The sequence below is a fragment of the Melanaphis sacchari genome, unplaced genomic scaffold, assembly GCF_002803265.2.
Source record: "Melanaphis sacchari strain LSU unplaced genomic scaffold, SCAv2.0 Contig24_pilon_pilon, whole genome shotgun sequence".
NCBI classification, from domain to species: Eukaryota; Metazoa; Arthropoda; class Insecta; order Hemiptera; family Aphididae; genus Melanaphis; species Melanaphis sacchari.
Window position 1 is genome coordinate 423,846 of NW_020271125.1, and position 19,734 is coordinate 443,579.

General features: G+C 28.4%; 4 protein-coding genes across 4 annotated transcripts; 1 reads left to right on the plus strand and 3 right to left on the minus strand.

The window, feature by feature from the left end:
* Nucleotides 1–321: 321 nt before the first annotated feature.
* Nucleotides 322–2,389, minus strand: LOC112595025. The gene is made up of 2 exons (XM_025340096.1): nucleotides 2,258–2,389; nucleotides 322–737 (listed from the first exon to the last, which is right to left on the minus strand). The coding sequence occupies exons 1-2, from the start codon at nucleotides 2,273–2,275 to the stop codon at nucleotides 447–449; spliced, it is 309 nt and encodes a 102-aa protein (XP_025195881.1). The 5' UTR covers nucleotides 2,276–2,389; the 3' UTR covers nucleotides 322–446.
* A 6,763-nt stretch (nucleotides 2,390–9,152) lies between these two features.
* LOC112595020 (angiomotin-like) lies at nucleotides 9,153–10,435 on the minus strand. The gene is made up of 2 exons (XM_025340091.1): nucleotides 10,327–10,435; nucleotides 9,153–9,711 (listed from the first exon to the last, which is right to left on the minus strand). The coding sequence occupies exons 1-2, from the start codon at nucleotides 10,339–10,341 to the stop codon at nucleotides 9,421–9,423; spliced, it is 306 nt and encodes a 101-aa protein (XP_025195876.1). The 5' UTR covers nucleotides 10,342–10,435; the 3' UTR covers nucleotides 9,153–9,420.
* A 3,420-nt stretch (nucleotides 10,436–13,855) lies between these two features.
* On the plus strand, nucleotides 13,856–15,708 carry LOC112595060 (cuticle protein 12.5-like). The gene is made up of 2 exons (XM_025340144.1): nucleotides 13,856–13,964; nucleotides 15,116–15,708. Exons 1-2 carry the CDS (start codon nucleotides 13,944–13,946, stop codon nucleotides 15,425–15,427), a joined length of 333 nt encoding a protein of 110 aa, XP_025195929.1. The 5' UTR covers nucleotides 13,856–13,943; the 3' UTR covers nucleotides 15,428–15,708.
* Nucleotides 15,709–15,775: 67 nt separating this feature from the next.
* LOC112595059 lies at nucleotides 15,776–18,905 on the minus strand. The gene is made up of 2 exons (XM_025340143.1): nucleotides 18,820–18,905; nucleotides 15,776–16,465 (listed from the first exon to the last, which is right to left on the minus strand). Exons 1-2 carry the CDS (start codon nucleotides 18,841–18,843, stop codon nucleotides 15,881–15,883), a joined length of 609 nt encoding a protein of 202 aa, XP_025195928.1. The 5' UTR covers nucleotides 18,844–18,905; the 3' UTR covers nucleotides 15,776–15,880.
* Between the last annotated feature and the right edge of the window lie 829 nt (nucleotides 18,906–19,734).

The window sequence follows — 19,734 nt, forward strand, 5'->3', positions numbered from 1 at the left end:
TCATAATCAATACCGCGTCATCACATAATGATGATATAAATATAATTATATAAATTCAAACATATTCAATCTGAAGTTACTCTTAATGATCATTCCATATTTGTTCACATGAATTACACTGCAAAGTATGTACACTATAGGACTGTAAGTAAGGAAGTAACAATGGGATAATTACATCTTTAGTACTACGCGTTATTACATTACGCAAGTTTAATAAAAACATATTATTATTATGTTTAATATTGTTTATTGGAATTACGTGAATGAGTTTTGAGAACATTTTCTTCGTTTGCAAGAAAATCAAAAATCATTTACCGAAAATTGTTTTACTGACAGTTTATTGTTGTTTATTATTGTGTTCAATAATAGGTCTGACAATATTTGTGGACATCTTTTATTTTATGCAATATAATTTATAATATATTTGTTATGCGCGAGGGTTGTCTTCAGAAAAGATAGTCTTGAACCAGAGGTCCTGAGTAGGTGAGTCCGGCGGGTGTGTAGACGGGTGCTGGAGCTACGGCAGGGTAGGTGACGATGGGTGCGGAAGGAACGACAGCGGGTGAAACGGCAATTCCGTTGTAATTTCTTGCCACATACTGCGAACTGTAAGCGGTGACCACTGGTTGGACTGGGGCGGCCACAACAGGTGCTGAGGCTAGGGGCACAGAGATCAAACCGGATGGGGCGGTGACGGACATAGTGACCAGACAGCAGGCGACCAGCGCAAACAGAGACTAGAAAAGAATAATAATAACACAATATTATTATTTTAAGGTATGGTAAGTTTGAAGTCCATGTTCAGTATCATAATTGAGTTTTTTCTAAATTTTATATTAAAAAACTCCGAAGTCCGTTCTGTTCTAACAATTTATTTTCACTCAGTTTTGTATACCACTAAACGAAATTTTGATTTAATACTACAAACATATTTTTCATTTTATAACCTGAGATGCTCTTAATAATACATGTCAACATGAGTCAAAATTTAATGAATATAGTTTTTCACTAATAAGGATTTAAAGTGTATTTATTTGTTAATGCATTAGTTCCTCTTAATGGTTTAACAGTTTAAAGAACCTTTACGTACCTAATTGATATGCGGCGATATTTTATATTGGATCAGCGAACAAAAATTTAATGGAATTATGTTTTTAAAAATATTGAAAAACGCTTGGCATAACGATTTTAATCACCATAATAATATTAATATGTAGATATCTCAACCATACCTAACCTAACTAACTATAGTATTAACAAATATATAATAAAAAAGTCAAATAAAATTAAAAAAATTATTATGAAAATATCTTGTATCTATCTAAATATAAATTTAAACGAATAGTTTTTAAGTTATTAAAATGTCTATGTATTATATCTATTAAAGATAATAGTTCTTAAAAAGAGTTTTTACCAAACATTTTATAAACGTTATACATTAATTAATTAATTAATCAGTAATTAGTACTTATTGGATCCAAATAATGTTAATAAATTTTTGTTAATTACTTAAATTCATCATAACTTAAAATGAGACAGGTTTCTATCTTGATCTTCCCAGAGGATGCCATTGAACACGGCCTTTTATGTTACCCAGAAGCTGGCTAAAAGCTATTTTAAAATCTAGGGTTTGGAAAATGCATAATCCTGCCACTCATAAATGATGTCCTTGATCACGGATCTTCCAAACATATTATCCTCATTACTTGATTTAAATAACTCAAAAATTACTCATTTAAATTTTTATTTAGATACATAGATACATAAACATTTTCAAAAAATTTATCTGCTTTAAAATTTATTGAAAAAGGGGGATTTTTATTAAAAAAATTTGAAGTTGGTACCTATCGCCACAAAAAATCCAATAAGCCTAAATGGTATAGAAATGGAAATGTTTGAAAACATGATACTTATTAAAAATTTCTTAAGAATACTTAAAATTTTCAAACATAACAGTTTAAATATTAATAATACATTATTAAAAAGTGAAAATGGGAATGAGTTTGTTTGGTGAACCACCCAGTAAAATATTACCCAATAAAAATGGTAAAGAGTTAGAAAATAATATTTTTTACAGATACTGTATCGTCGAATTGACAACATTTTCATAGGTAGTTACAACAATATATTGTAGATAAATTTGTTGTAAATATCGAAGTTTTTAGACTATTGATATATACTTAATATTAAATTTATTTTAAAATTGAATAGACGACGAAAGATGATTAATATAATATGTTGTGTTAAGTATACTTACCATAGTGTTGGTGTTCATTTTTCTATCAATTATAGTTAAATTTGTTTGTATTTAAAACAGTTAAGTATACAGACGAATGAAGAATAGCCTGTAGACTACTGCCGAACAAATAATTGATAACTGATGTACAGCCATAACCGATGACTGTATTTATAAAAATCGTTGGTGGTATAATACGTATAATATATTATATTATGACCATCACCGCACGTGACCGAATTATTTTCCGGTTTATCGATGCGTGTAATAATGCTGTATAAACTGGGTCTTAGATTTGTGACATACCTGTAAACGATTTATCAATTATTCATATTATTATTTATTACAATGTAATATTATTCACTTTCATACAACAGCTTTCAATTAAAATGGAAAATACATACGATAATATTGTGAAAATAGACCGTACGTTTTTTTTTTTTTTTTTACTTATAATAATTGAAAAACAAAAACGAGAATGAATCAAATGTATCTGGTTACGATATTGACATTTTGGTTTGAAGATTTATGTAATCCGTTCAAATACGTTAGAAGTATCTATATTAGCGACTAAAAATAAAAAATTAAAACTTTTTGTATTTAAGTAATTTATAATCTATTATTATTTAGTACATTATTTAAATGTAAAGAACTCGTGATTCGATGTTGACAAATTTACCTAAAAAAAAAAAAAAAGTGGATTGTTATATTTTTGAATCGTAAACAATATTTAATGTTTATTAAAAATATTTTTTCTAGATAAAAATTTATTACCATAAAATTATTTATTAAATGGAAAACACTCTAAATATCTGATTATGTTATACAATTTTGAATTGGATTTTATATTTAATCATAATACACATTCATTTAAAATGCAATAACATTCGACATATTATGTCATATAATAATGCAATTTAAATAAAAGTTATTAATAAAAACATATATAAATGATGTCAGTCTATTATTTGTTTTTTCCCATGTTAACAACTATTAATATCCGATTAATCATTCATCAATATAATTTTATTCGTTTTAAGCCAACGAATATTTTATAGTGCATTGGCGAATATACTATTGTTTTTTATATTATTTTAGATGACGGTAAGTTTTAAATCAAGTATCAAGTTATTATACAAATATGTTAGTAGGATGTGAGATTCAGTAAACTGTTTTAAATTTATGCCAAGTGTCACATATGCCACCGACATAAGTACTCGCTAAAGGAGATGTACGCACTTTTTTAAAACAATAATATTAGTAATATTGTCATTTTTAATCATTATAATAAGCATGTTTTTATGAGATCAAAACTCCATTTACATTCGATGATCACGTAGTAAAACCTCCAAAGTTTAAATTCAAAAAAGAAGGGTAAGTGGATATCGTTTTGTTGTACATTAGATGTTGAGCGGGTTACTGTTATGGTCTCGTGGGTATGTTAAATTTGAATTTAATGATATATTCATTAATGCAACTAGAAAAATAATTCTGGAGGTGCACAAAAAGTGAAGATCTCACAGGCAGCTAGGAACATGATGATTGATAAGTTCTTATTTTTTATAAATAGTACACAGTATAAAATATTTTAATTAAAAATAATATTTACTTAAAATTAATAAAATTTTAATAGAAAAATGCTTTTATTTTTAAGGATGTGCATTTTAAATTTGAGAATTTTCCCTGTGTACCCCTTCAAAAAATGATTCTAAGCAGAAACGGTCTGTTTAACTAAAATATTACTAAGTTTATTTAGTGATAGATGTGTATATAATATATATTAATATAGCAACTAAAGCCATTCATTTTACTTTTAGTAAAATTATTAGGTATATTTTTTTGATAATGTAGTATTTAATTACTTTAATTACTATAATGATATACATTTATTCATTTATACCATATAATAAAAATGTATCTAATTTGAAATATTCTTTTATTCTTTTATATTAATACCATAAAACAAAAATAATGAATTCTTAATATAAAATAGATACTTTAATATTTTATTGGTATTCATGTTTAAAAAAAAAAAGACATATTTATATATATTTTTTTTTTTTGAGCTATTTATAGATATAGCTAAAAAAAAATATAAATATTTTAAAAGTTATACAATATTTATTATAAATATAAAATCATAATATAAATATTTTATGAAAATTTCAAGTTTCTGAGATAATTTTTTTTTGAATTATAACAAAATAAAGAAATCGATTTAGTCATAATGTGGTTTAGTGTTAAAATTCCTATTTTTTGTTAATTTTTTGTTTATTTTCTCGATTATAAAAAAAAATGATGAGCATTTTAATTTTGACGCTTTAAAAGTATAAACTAGATTCAATTTACTATCTAAAGCAACTCTCAAAGTACTCATACAAAAAAAAAAAAACAACACATCATTGTAAAACAATGTATTCATTACTCTGCTCAAAATCAAAAATTTGAAGAAATGGTTTTATAACGATGATATCAATTAATATTTGTCTTTTATTTATATTTTTCACATTATTTCCATTTTTAAATCTTATTTATTATATAAATATCATACAGGAAACATCTTAATTACTTTATTAATAGAGAAAAAAAATCTTTTTGAGTTAACGAGTTTATTATACAAATTTAAATGTTTACTTTCTAGTAAACAACATTAAGTATTTAACATAAAATAAAAAAACAATGAATATTATTTTAAATTATGATTTATTTTGTCTTTATACAACATTGATTTTAAAAACTTTGGGCATTCTTTCTATATTTTATAGTATTAATTTAAAAAAACATATTTTAATTACATTATTTAGAAAAGTAATTGAAATAATAAATTCATGTATTATAGTGTACTATAGAATAATATTGAACAAAAATGAAATATATTTTTGGATAAATCTTTAAAAAAAAAATTATAATAACTAGCTGTTGAACAACAATGTGAAACAATTGGTGACAGCTTATTTTTAAGAAACGTAAATTGAGTGAATCTTTAATTTCCATAATATCCTGCATACCTACGTATTTTAAAAATTGAAATCATAAGTTTAATGTAAAAATTAAAACCTTAGAATTCATATTTTTTTCAATGTATGTAGTACATTTAAAAAAACACTATTATTTTTATTTATGATATATTTAGGAGTCATAATTATTCGTACAGTTATATGTATATGTATTACGACATTTGCAAAAAAACTATATTTTGCACGCGTTAGTCACTGTTGTATCATATAACGCATAATAAATTAGTTATAACTGTGATTGCTTGCCAACGAACAAATTATGACACTTTACGTGCGTGTCTGTTGTCCCTTGATTTGATAACATTCATGTAGATACTGTTGACTTAAATAAGTGTTTGATCAATATTTTAGAATATGAATTAAAAAACAAAATTCTAACACTCTACGGCTAATTTGAATGGGATCACCGTTTAACATGTCATTTTAAAGGTAAGTATTATATAAAGTTATTTTTAAAAGGACTCTGAGTTATAAATTCAAATATCTTAAAATACTATCATATCACACGAGTGAAGTACATTCATAGAGAAATTTTATAAAACAAAAATTAATTGGCTTAAAGACATAAAAGCAAAAAAAAAAACTAATGAAAGCTTATTTTAAAGAAATGTAAATTAGTTGATTCTTTAATTTTTATAATATCCTGCATACTTGATTTAAGACCAAAAATTTTAAGTTTCAAATTAAAACCAATACCTAAGTATTTTACATTGCTACTAGTGCAACTTAAAGTTTATGAAAAAGAATTTTATTCATATGATACGTAAATGAGTACCATTATTCGCATGTAGTTATGTAAACATTCGCGAAAAAAAATGATTATTTTTAGTATTATTAATAATATTTTTATGAAGCATAATATCTAATTGTAGTTTGTATCATATAATAACGCATACCTAATAAATCAAGTTATTACTGCAACTGTTAGCCAAATATCGGGTGATGAAATTTCCTGTGCGTGTGTTTGTGTCCCTCGAATCGATAAAATTTTGTATAGCAGCCATTTGCTTTAATATTAGTTTTTACATGGATTCATTAAAAGTTACGTTAGCATTTTTAATTGTAGGCCAATGAGTTTCGACAAAGACGACATCCGTAGTTTAATCAATAAATTAAACACGTATCTAACCGACGATCGGTCATCCAGTCGTATAAACTTGTATTTCACTAAATTGACACGTACTATTATGTCGTTAGATTAAATACTATTTATTATATTATGTAATAAATGTAACAAAGACACGTCTATGGTTTTTAATCATAAAATATCGTAATTAAATCAGTTATACGAGGTTATATACGTCTTATACATCCACCACTCGCCCATGAAAGAATTTTCGATTCATCGTATGCTACTATGAAATAAAAAAAAATAAAGCATTAAATAATGTGAAATATGTTAATAGTAAAAACCGAAAAAAATCTATAATATTATAAAATAAAAATATAATTAAAAAACTTATTTTATATTTTTTTTTCATTTTGGTATAGTATTAAAAATGATTTTTTTAATAAACGATGCTCTTAAACAATTTGAAAATAAATTAGCACGCTATTGCTTAATGCAAATTTCAAAATCTAATGAAACAAAAAAATTTGATTTATCATAGATACGCCATTTTCTATTATATCATCATATCATAGTTCATATAATTTCGTACAGTCCCACACTACAGTAAAACAGTGTGAATAGTTTCATAATAATTAATATTAATAGGTAATACTTTTAAAAATGTCATTACATGTAGACAAATTGCTTCTCACGCCGGTATTAAATATATTATGTTCTTTAAACACAGTCAGGACGAAACGAGATACGTGCATTTTGAACACACGCCATTTGAACATGTACTTATTTCAGCATTGCATTAATCAATTGTAATAGTTTGATATTGACGTACGTAATTAATAACATTATAAATTGATATTATATATTCGAAGAACCTGTGTGTCAGTCGTTGAAGATTAGGTTGGGTGTAATATCGATATGGTCTTTAATCTCTCTCGAGTACCTACAATTATTATTGTTCCCTGGGAATCTAATTATTGAGCGTCTATAATAATTGACATTTAGCACGAATCTATACAGTTGTCTTTATGGTAGTTTTATTTTCTGTGGATCGAAAGGTAACAATCGACGACATTAACAGTACAGCCACCACGCGGCTGGTGGATACACGAGTCATTCATAACGACGAACATCCTTCGTAAGTGATCAACAACAACATGCACGCGTAAAAGATTGCGATGGTATACTATGGTGTAAAATTTTCAATAACAGCTAGAGAAAACCATAATAAAGTGATACAATGGGCAGTGATGGTATCTATACCATCACATAGTTCAACATAATACCAAACGACGCAATCACCACACGTCTCAGAGTCGGGTAGCCGACGGATCAGTAGGTATTTTAAAGACGAATTACTTGCGACACGGCGAACGCCATTCGCAATCCATTCGATGATATATTATCGATCCTGTTCGTGAAAACCACCGCATCAACGACTCTAGATTTCTTTTTAGCCTCCTAAATACAAACTTCGGATTCATAAGCGACGACTTCAGGGCCAACTGAAAAGTTAATCGTTAAATTGTAAGATATTGATGAGACCGCTGGTAGAGTAAATAAAATGTAAAATGTTGTGTTTAAATATTGTATGAGTTTTTTATTTTTGACACTTATTTCAATTTTATATTTGAATGTAGTTCAAAGGTATATAGAATTAAAACGGCTATTTTTTTTTTTTTTTTTACAATGCATCACTAGTTTATATAGCTATTTATATTATTATCTCAGTTTATGATAGCTACGGAAGCAATATCTGCATATTATCTACAATTTACAGTATAAATTACGTATAATATTGTATAAGCATCATTACATAATATTACATTATTACTACCCACGCGAAAAATTATATCGCCACAATAACATTTCTAACGCTGAAACCAAGTTTGTTATTACTTTGTAGATTAATCAATGATTGATAAAGATTATACATTTTAATTAATAAATATTGTATTCTTAAAAATAATTAATATTAGAAAACTACAGAACATTGTTTTGTGTCACCTTCAAAAAATTGTCGCCTCAAAAATTAATCTACTAGCGGCAACTGTATCCACTTTTTCTCTTACTCGCTTAACACTTAAAATGTTGAATAACTTGAAACTTCGTATGCTATTTCTACGATTTCATTATTTCTTTTTAATTATTTAAGGTTTGTATTTTTGTGCTTATTCTTCAATAATTGTAAATCATATTATTATTATACATATCACACATCATAATAAGTTGATAAACAACAACACACAAAAAAAAGAATATTTTATCATTAAACACTAAACTGTCAATCATATTATCGGTAAAATATTATAATTGAGTTTTTAAAAATATCTTTTTACATTATAAAAGAATATATTACATTTTTGTCATTTAATGATATTACATCCAATAAGAATATTATGAGAATTTTTTTTATTTAAAGTCCTTTTTATAAATTGACAAAAATAATTTACACTATAATAAGTACGTAGGTTATATTTTTTTATAATTATTTTCATATTAGCAGTGAGTTGAAATAATTCGAGAGAATATTAGATAAATAATTAGCATTGATACTTATAATTATATTTTATTTCAACTACATCATCAAAAGTGTTTAAGGTAAGCACAAATGCATTTTTTTTAAATTTCATACAATTTCCTTTATGGTTTTCTTGCAAGACAGCGCCAGACTTAAATCTTTAAAATTTACTCTATGATAAAGTTGATGTAGCAACCCGATAATCTCTACCATTGATTTTAGAAAAGCACAATAGCAGTGGAGCGTGCCTATACATAAAATCAAACTAAATATGACACGTAAGACATAGAAAAAAGTAAAAACAATATATATATATATTTTGTCAACTCGTGGTTTGCGAAGAACAAACGCTTTTTGATTTATTTATTTATATAGAAATCGTACAAGAGTTTTAAAAATAAACATAACGGTAGATTAACAACAAACATTGTTTTTATAACAGATAAACAATATGACGTATAAAAGATTGAGAAATGAAGTTTAAGAATGAAGATCACGGCGAAGAGACTTTGACGCACGAAAATAGTACCACTATATATACGTATGCTTTGAATTCTCGACCTGCGCTGTAATAAGTTTAGAACAAGTAGTCTTGGACCAGGGGACTCGGGTAGGCATATGCGGCGGGTGCGTAGATGGGTGCGGGTGCTGCTGGATAGCCGACGATGGCCGCGGATGGGACGGCTGCGGGTGCGACTGCGATGCCGTTATAGTTCCTGGCCACGTACTGTGAACTGTAAGCGGTGACCACTGGTGGGGCGGCTGCGGCCACGACCGGTGCGGGAGCGGCCAGGGGAACGGGAACTAAACCGGACGGGGCGGCGGCGGACATGGCGGCCAGACAACAGGCGACGATAGCGAAAAGCGACTGAAAAAAAAAAGAAAACAATTATAAATTATTATAAAATACACATGTTGGGGGTGTATTTAAGTAAGCCGATGGTGCGTCTCAAAGTTGCAAGTGTAACGAACTTTTTTTCGAGGTTATTTCTTTCCGGAATAAGTATATTATAGTATTATACTAGCATAGCAAATTCAAAATTAACCTGAATCTCATCAATCACATCCGACAACGGACATGCAAAAATATTTTTATTTTACGATTTTATGAAGTATACATTTATCTAAAATAATAACACGGTTATTCATAATTTCGATTTCGAATTTTATAAATAAAAATATGAATAATACATTTCAGATATAATAAATTTTTAAATAACTATGAAGTATGATGTTTTATCTAATATTTTATTTCAAATATGTGATTTTTGGAGTCAACGTCTTCAAAATAACATATTATTTTCTAATAATCATGATAACCATAAATATCTCAAAGAAGTTAATATTTATTGAGGGGTATTTATATTTTTAGGAGTACATTTTATTAGTTGAATACTCTGCGACCCAAGTCTGCAAACGACTATGCAATGATAATGATAATAATATGACATTATAACGATTATTAGTAAAAATATATAATTACCATTTTGATGCTCATTTTGATTTTGAGTTTATCGTTGCAGATACACTGTCGATGATAATAGTATGATAGGTTGACTGGACGGTCGAAGACTGATACCCAACAGCCGTATGGACAGTACTATTTATACGGATCGTGAGCTCGACGGACAATTATAATATTCTGCATACATTCAGTGAATTTCTCAATGTCATAATACAATTATATATTGCTGTCATATTATAATAGTAATTGCGCTAATATATTATATTATGTTAAATCCTTCGCTCGAATAGATTTGATGATCGGTATGTATAACACGTCGTCAGCCGCGATATCATGTAGGTAGAGGATACCTATTTCTCTAGACAATTGTTAGTTTTTGGCCATCGACCAATTTAATTATCGAGATTCCCTTTTATTCGTCCTTACACTCAACGACCTGCTTCTGAATTGTATCACAAAGTTGTCATCGTCGTATTATGTCATTTTTGATTTGCAACAAGTATACAAATGCTATTTTCATTTTTACATGTTAAATGGCGAAATCTATTGCTGTTGTACGATTGCCAATTCGATTGACGAGAAATCGGTAGCAATGATTATGTTATAATATGTAATAAATATTTTAGTTTTCTCGAATTATCGATTTATCCTAATTATATTTATTTTACATTTTTATTGTAAATGTATAACAATTCATATATACGAGTATATATATTATGCGTCTATTAAACCAATCAATAAACAAATTCATTCCATATACAATAGTCAATAGAGCATAGTTTATATTAATAATTAATACTAAAAAACAAATGTTCGCTTAATAAGTCAAGATTTAAAAATTAGATACACAAGTATAATGGTGGTGAAAATATTAGAGCAGTAAAAAAAATCTACACGTCCATAATCTTAACTCTATGTTAATACTAATAATTATAGTTGATAAATGGAAAAAATAAATTAATTATAATATGCAAAAAGAAAAAAAATAGATTGAAACCCTAGTGGAATTAATTTTTTTGATAATAACACTTTTCTATACAACACTTTTTCATAGAATTTTTTATTTGATTAGATTTTGTTATAACATTATATTGAGTTCGAATAATAATAAAAATAATTGATTTTAAATTTAAAAAAAATATATTTCATTTCTTACTACCTTTAATAATTATTTAAGGAAATAAAATACGATGACTGAAAACTCACATCTTTGTTAAAAGAATATTTACTTATAAATATATCAGTAGTCTGAAAAACAACAATAAAAAAAATCATTTACACGTCTTAATTATAAAAATAGGTGAGCACGGTTTTCTGATGAATACCATAAAATGTAGAGTTTAGACTTAGAAGTATGTCAATTATTATTATTATTACTACCGTATGTAAGGTCTTTTTTTTTCATCATAATTGATTTTTATTTTATAAATATAATATTATAGTGTCTCGTATTTATGCTTCTAGTGATTTTTTTTCGTGTCGATATCCATTGCTCATAGGTCAAAATTTTTAATGAAACGTGTACCAATTTATGTTATAAAATCAAAAAATAGAACTAATGGTTTAAAAAAAAAAAAATAAATAAAGATAACAATCACAAGCGAACGTAGTAATTGATTTTCTCCTGAAATCGGAACTTTATTACAAGTAAGTAATATAGGTAAATTAATGTGAAATCTTCGAGTTTATTATAGTCAAACTAGGACTTTCGAGAATAATTACAGGAATAATACGATCGATTATTATTTGGTTAAATGTCTGTTATATCGAATAAATACTTTTATTTTATACAAAATGAGTATAGATTGTAAGACTTTTCTTCATGATATTATTTTTTAAAGTTAGTATATCTATAAAAACACACATACATTTTGAGAATTAATTAAGGTACCTAGAATTGTGATAATTAAGAAGTTGTCAGAAAAACGTACTATTAGATTTATTTGAAAATAGATTAAAATAGTTTTATTTTATTATTAATTTATACAATTTTAGAATCTATTCATATGTGATATTATTATAATTATAAAAGATGTTTTTATTTTTATGTATAAGTATAATGTATTGTTGACATAGGAATGAATCATAAAATATTGAACCCAAAAATGTTGATAAATGATACCGAATAGAAATCATGTTTTATGATTTTGCTCATCTTGTATACGATAACCAAATAACATAAATTATTCGTTGTATTAATAAAATTAAAAATCTAAAATAATAGAAATTTTTTTTACAGAATATAACTGTGCAGGCTGTTTTCATAGCTGAAGAAAAAACTGTTTCTTAGTCATTAAAATATTATCAATTAAATAATAAGAAGATTTTATTACTTCATAAACATTTTAATACGAAGACTGTAAAAAGTCAAAAGAAAACCATAAATAAATTTAAATTGTTGGCCAAACAGATTTGTGTACGTTATTAATAGCTTTTTCGAAATCAATAAAAGTTTAGCAGAATTTACATGCACCCATTTATTGTATTTCCGAAAACGCGTCGATAATCGATGGCTATGTTAAAACGTTTTAATTAGAATCTAAAAATGATTTTGATTGAAAACTTGGAAACTGCTATAGAAAAGTTGTAGTAATAGTGATATGTTTCTACGTCCTATTTATTCATACTTAAATACTAAAGCTATATCTTAAAACCTATATCTATCTATTGAGATTGATAATTTTTTATCTTGTTTGTCGTGTTAATTATAATGACCATGTGGAAATAACTAAGCTTAATTAGTAAGTTACCAGTTAAAAAAAACGATTTTCAGGTTGGTTATAAATTCTCGTGTATTTATATTTCAGTAATACCTGAAGGATATAAGTAAGCTTTTCAGCTTACTAATTAAGCTGATTTAGTATAATATATCAATATATTTAATATTGTTATTTTCTTTAAATTTTTATTTTGTTTTTAAATATCTTTATAAACATTTTTATATATTTTTGTTTCACTTATTTGTAATTGTCGTGCTGTAATGTTTCAAATAAAATCACTTAAAAAGAAAAAAGAAAAAAAGAATAAAAAGAACATGTATATTATTATAAAAATTTGAATTAATAAATTATAGTAAATAATATATATTAATTAATTAAGCCACGACCCACGAGCTATACTTATAGTCAAGATTCTGATAAAATTAAAATACATCTCCGTAGACAGTAAATCTTAGATAGGTATAGAAGGTAATATTATGAAGCAATTCATTTTGACCAGCTTATTATTTCGTTCGTAGAATCTAAATATGGTCACCGAGCGACCTTACAACAAATGCGTTTTTAGAATTTGTTATCAGTAACCCAATTCCGGATTAATATTCAATATCCATACATCGCGGCGTAGTCCGAATTATATAATATTAGGTATACATATACGTCTTATTGTAACTCAACTTGAATCAATGCCAAACAATTAAATTTTACAATACGAAATTCAATGTATATACGATTGAAAAATTTAATGATATGGTCACCTGCAAAATTTGACGAGTGGGACACTTGAATTTAATGCCATCGGTCAGTATATAAGTGCAAGTCTGTTTCTATCCAAATATCATTCGCACAACAACAGCTTGTAAAGCAATATCAAATTCTTTCAGCTCTTCAACCAACCAAACCTAACAAATACCAACAATGAACGCCATCATGAAAATCGTAAGTACAAGCGCAGCTGCAATAATTTATTTATAATTCTACTCGTAATATTCAAGTATTAAAACGATAATGAATAATTAATGAGGAAATTTGTTTATTTAAGTTATTATTTTTTAAGACATTTTTATGTATGCAATGTTATGGATTTAATAAAATCCAATAGAAGTTGCTTATTTTATTTAATTGATTTTAAATGAATCATAATTAATCATTTATAATCAAATATATCGTTCATAAAGCGTTAATTCATCACACATTTTGACAATTCAAAATGTAGCTTCTTAATATCGAAAGAAAAAAAAAAATCATTTGCGATTTAGGTATTTTTCAAAAGCGTAAATTTATATCTTTTAATCAATTTATTAATTTCGAGAAATAATTTATGACTTTTCACGATCCTACAATCAATAATAAAACCAAAAATCTCAAATTTACTGAGTTTAAAAGCACGATGCATTTGTGTGGCCTATCTTTCGCTCCTTGTATCAAACTCAAGTACGAGTATTTAATTATTTAATAATTTTTAGAATTTAGAATGTTACAAAACCGTAAAAATCAACTCGACCATTATCAGCAATAATATAATTCTACAACCATACCATGTAATATTTTAAACGGCTACAAATTCGGCCTAAATAATATTGTACTACGATTTTCTAATAATTCTCACGTGTACAAATAAAAATTGCCTATAATGAACTCCTTAAACAAATCACGTTAAATCGGAAGACGATAAAATAATACTAAATTTAATTTACAATAATCAATGGGTGTGAGAACGAGGATGTCGTATCCCCTACCCCTTTTGGATTTTTGGTCTGTTGATTTTTCACGATTCGTCGTTAAAATAAAAACTCGTGTTTTCAATATTTTTTTTATTTTTTTTTTGTATCCGATTTTCAAATAATACGTATATAAGTCAAGTCAATGGGCAGACGTTACAAATTTGTCTTACACACAATTAATTATATGTTATTATATTTAACTATATGAGCTGCGGGTAAATGCAAGAATTAATAATTTATTTATTTTTTTTCGCTATAACGCGGTTTGAGAATAGTGCGCAATCGTACCTCCCTCGTTTTTTTCAAAAAAGTCGAAGGCGCCACTGTAAACATTATTACACTTGTGATTTTTTTGTATTTGTGCAGACATTAGCCGCTGTCGCAGTGTTCGCTTCCGCCATGATGACCGCTTCTGCCAAACCTGCTGGACTCGTGCCCGCCGCCGCCATCGCTCCAGTGGCCGTTGCCGCCCCGTACGCCAGCTCATTCACTTCGCACAGCGTGGCCCACAGCGTGGCCACTCCGGTCGTGCCAGCTGCTCCGGTCGTAGCCGCCGCTCCATACGCCGCAGCGCCCTACGTCGCGTCGCCTTACGCGGCAGCCCCATACGTCGCCGCCGCCCCTTACGCAGCTTCCCCTTACGGTTACTACCCGTACGCGGCTCCGGCTTACCTGTAAAGGCCGTACCCGACGACGACCACCACCACCACCACCACCACCACAAACCAGCCGACACGATCATGACGACGACGCAATGACGAGATCACAGACAACGCCACTGATTATTTTCATTCTCACATATTATTATTATGTTTAGATCATATAACTCATAAAAATAAAAACCTGTAAACACGTCACCGCCATACGAAAATAATGCGTATCGCGCGTGTAAACGTAAAACGTAACGTGATAGTATAATAATATGTACAAGTGTATAATAAAACATTATGTAAATTTAATCGTTGTAATATAATGTATGTTTACGCCGCACTAGTGGCGCTAAACGTTTTGACACGACAACACATATAATATAATATAATATATATAATATTTATAAAACATACAATATCATTAAAATAATAAACGTTCACGAGAAAATACAGTAAATTTCGTTTTCGTTTTTTGGTCCGCTCATCGGTCGACCACCTGATAGTTGTAGTACGGCGACGCGTAGTCCGCCTGCACCACCGCGGTCGGCCCCGCAGCGACGTACGGTAACCGGTGATCGTGCAGCACGGGCACGTCCACGTACGTCTTGTGGACGGTCACCGACGGCTCGACGGCCGTCACCTTCGGCACCACCGTGTGCACCGGCCGGACCACCGGGTCGAACCGGCGCAGTTGTTCCACGTGCGGCGACGCGCCGTACGCGTACGCCGACAGGTCCGGTTTGTAGACGGCCGACGGCGCGTAACCGACCACCACCGCCGGCGGTGGCCCGTCCGCGTAGTACTGTTGCTGTTGCTGTTGCTGCTGGTGGTGTTGCTGCAGGTACACCGACTTGCCGACGACGGCCGCGGCGTGGACGTTCACCGGCACTTGGACGCCGCCGTAACCGTAGGCGGCCGCGTATCCCCTGACTTCCGGTCCGGCCTGAGCCGTCTGCAGACGCACCGACTGTGGCAGTTGCGGAGCCGCGGCCGCTTTCGCCCCCGCGATTTCGGCGACGACGATGACTGCGGCGAGCATCACGGCCACTACTGCGGCACTGGACACCTGTTGTAGGGCGGAAAAAGAACGGTTCAACGGTCGTGGTTGAATTCAGGAAGTCGCGACGAACGCGGTTTAAAAAATAAATAAGCAACGTAGTGGTCGTTTAGTTGATATTAGTGCAGATCTACGTCTTGTAATCGAGTGTTTAGAAAATAAAATATGATATCAACTGTGTTCGAGCAATGAATTTTTCCCTTAGTGTCATTATAGTTAAAAATCAGATAAATGTGCTAAAACTTTTGTTTTTCGAATTTATTTATAAGGTTCGTTTTAAAATTAAAATATGAAAAAAACTCTTCCCTGAGCTCGGCTTATATTCTTCGCTCTAATATTGATTAAAAATACTTATAGTGAAATGCGGAACGTAGATTTTCTGCTATTAGTGTTATGTCACACGTGTGTTAGACAAAGCAACATATAGATTATGACATCCTCATAACTTCACTCTCAAATCCTTACGGTTTATCACGATAATAATATTACACTTCGTATATTTGAAACGTCAGTCCGCGATTTTTAGGTTTAAACATCAATGTATTATTCATCTACTTAAATTATTCATAATTACTTAACAAACACGAAGACTATAACGCCTATACCAGTAGTTTCAATCATATTATTTTCAATACTTAAAGACAATTAATTTATTGTTCTAACCTATTAGCCGTTGCCGAATTAATTGTTTTTCATTTTTTTTTTTTTTTTTGTTATCCTTCAATCGGTTTAAGAAAGTTAAAAGTACTATTGGCCCCGAATTCTTAATCTTAAAAATATAATTGAACTTAAATATTATTTTAATAATTAAATCTAATATTTAAAAAATATGATTTATCTTTAAACATAGATAACATTATTTGACTTATTAATCAGTCGACTTGAATATAAGTTTCAAATAAATAACCAATACAATGAGTATGTTTAGAACAATGTTTATAATAGAATACAAATACTCATTGTTTTACAATCTTTAACTTGTCACGAAAATAAAATTCTTCAATATTACACGAGTATATTATGCAATAAATTAAATTACTACCCATAAAATTAATGAACGAAATACACATTTTAAGTAGGTTAATAAACCTTAACTGTGAACGTTTAAAATCTCCTTTAAGTCGTTAAAATTATTACGTATTCAGTGTACCAATAAAAACAATACTTTTGAAGATTTTAAACATTAATTACATTCAAATAAACAAAACATAATTGAAATTCAATAATAGATATATAGTGTGTTGTCGTTCAAATAAAAAAAAAAATATGAAAGCTAAAATAAAAATCTATCTTATGATAGATTTGTTCAGGGATATTCAACAATTTCGAATTACATAATACTTTTAAATTAAATTTTTCAGCATTAAACAAATAAACATGCCAACGATATTTATTCAAGTCTGCGTAAATGTACTCAATGTATACAATTATCTTAAGGTACTACTAGATATGACATGACGACAAATAAATGTAATAAAGGTACATTATGAAATAATAAATAATAAATTCAAAATTTATCATTTTATTATTTTTTCTGTTATTGTTAAAGTGTTTAAATCTAATCAAGGGAATTTAAATGTATAAAATAAATTGTAAATGTTATCTAAATTTTGATTACAGAAAAATGCTGACTGAATCATATCGAAATATAATTATTGATATTGTATTCGGTATAGTTTTATAAAAAATAAATCGATTGTATGTGAAATAATGTATTGCTCTTAAGATGCGCGTATTGGTGTAAACAAGTTAAATACGAATTTAAGCGATACATTTTCAAATAAGACTTAAAAACAAATTTCATAAAGCGGGTATTTGATTCAATAATATTAATCTTAATTTAGATTACATTTAAATACGGCCACGGAAGTTATGTAGTAGATTTTTAATTCAAATATTATGTCGCATTACAAAAACGAGTACCTATATTCCAAGGATTTAAATATTTTATCAATATGCGATTACAAGAGAAATGTAGATTCATCTAAAATGATTTCTCCATTCGTGGGTGTTGTTTTGCGAAGGTGTATATTAATTTATTAAATATATAATAATAAGGACAACCGGTAACCGGTTTTACTTCAATGCTTATCCAATGAGTTTGTTTTTAAACACCGGTTATTTCTAATTTTTTGATAATATCACTAAAAAATCAAACAATAATAAATAATTATTATTAGCCCCCACGGTACAAACAATTCCCGAGTACCTATTTAAAAATCATACTTGATAAAAGTACAATAATATGGGCCACTTTAATAAACATACGAATAATTTTGATTTTCCTTTACATAAGCAATTTAAGTACAAAGATATAATAAACGAATATTATTATGTTAATTATTTAAATCTGTTAGACTTACGTTTGGATGCAATGACGAATTCATAGTTGCTTATACGAATTACAATACAGCTATAGGCGTGCTTACAGAAAGAACTCTGCGTGTAGTGTTGTGGCCGATTTTCACAATGCCCAATTTATACTGAAAATATCTATAAAGAGTGGGGTAGTGGAAAAACATCGACATACATGTATACATTTATTATATTGAGCATCCAATGATCTTCTTGCAGTTTCTCTGGTTTGAACACTGTAAATTGTAAATACCTTAGAAGTAAACAATTTAGAGAGTATATCTCACAAAACTGTTAGATTTCATAATTGTTATTCCATTTACAAGAATATTATATAAATAAAAATGATCAACTATACCCAATACATTATTAATTTAAACTTTCAATGGAAAACAATTACATTCTAATAAACACGTTGATCGCTGCTGTTAATTAAACGTAGGTACATTATCATTTTCGTTCCTCGTTTTAATTATTGCGAATAGTTTTAAAAAATTTAGTGTTGATCCAATTGTCAAAATAAAGTACCCAATATGTACTATTGCGTAATATTTTAAAGTAATAATTATTACACAATAATGTACTAATAACTGTCTAGCACCTATCACCGTCTATATTTAAGTATACTAAGTATATAATTTATACATTTGGTAATAAATATCGAGTATATAATACTTTATTATATAATTTTAAGAAATTATAATGTTTATGCTTAAAATTTTCATAATCAATTGAAACATAAAATCAAGAAATATTGAATCACATAATTTATATATAATATAATGTAATAAATAATAATTGAATTAATAATAATATTATAATATGTCTCATATGATCAATGCTTCTTTAACATTGTAAAATAAATGTTGTAGGTATAACTTGATTTTAATGTCGGAGAACCAAACCCTTTCCCCCACTCCGAT

Excerpts from the sequence above, each read along its gene's own strand:
- LOC112595060 (XM_025340144.1), top strand. The coding sequence starts at position 13,944 with ATGAACGCCATCATGAAAATC. Across the intron at positions 13,965-15,115 it reads TGAACGCCATCATGAAAATC|ACATTAGCCGCTGTCGCAGT; the intron begins GTAAGTACAAGC and ends GTATTTGTGCAG.
- LOC112595059 (XM_025340143.1), bottom strand. The coding sequence starts at position 18,843 with ATGAATTCGTCATTGCATCCAAAC. Across the intron at positions 16,466-18,819 it reads ATTCGTCATTGCATCCAAAC|GTGTCCAGTGCCGCAGTAGT; the intron begins GTAAGTCTAACA and ends GCCCTACAACAG.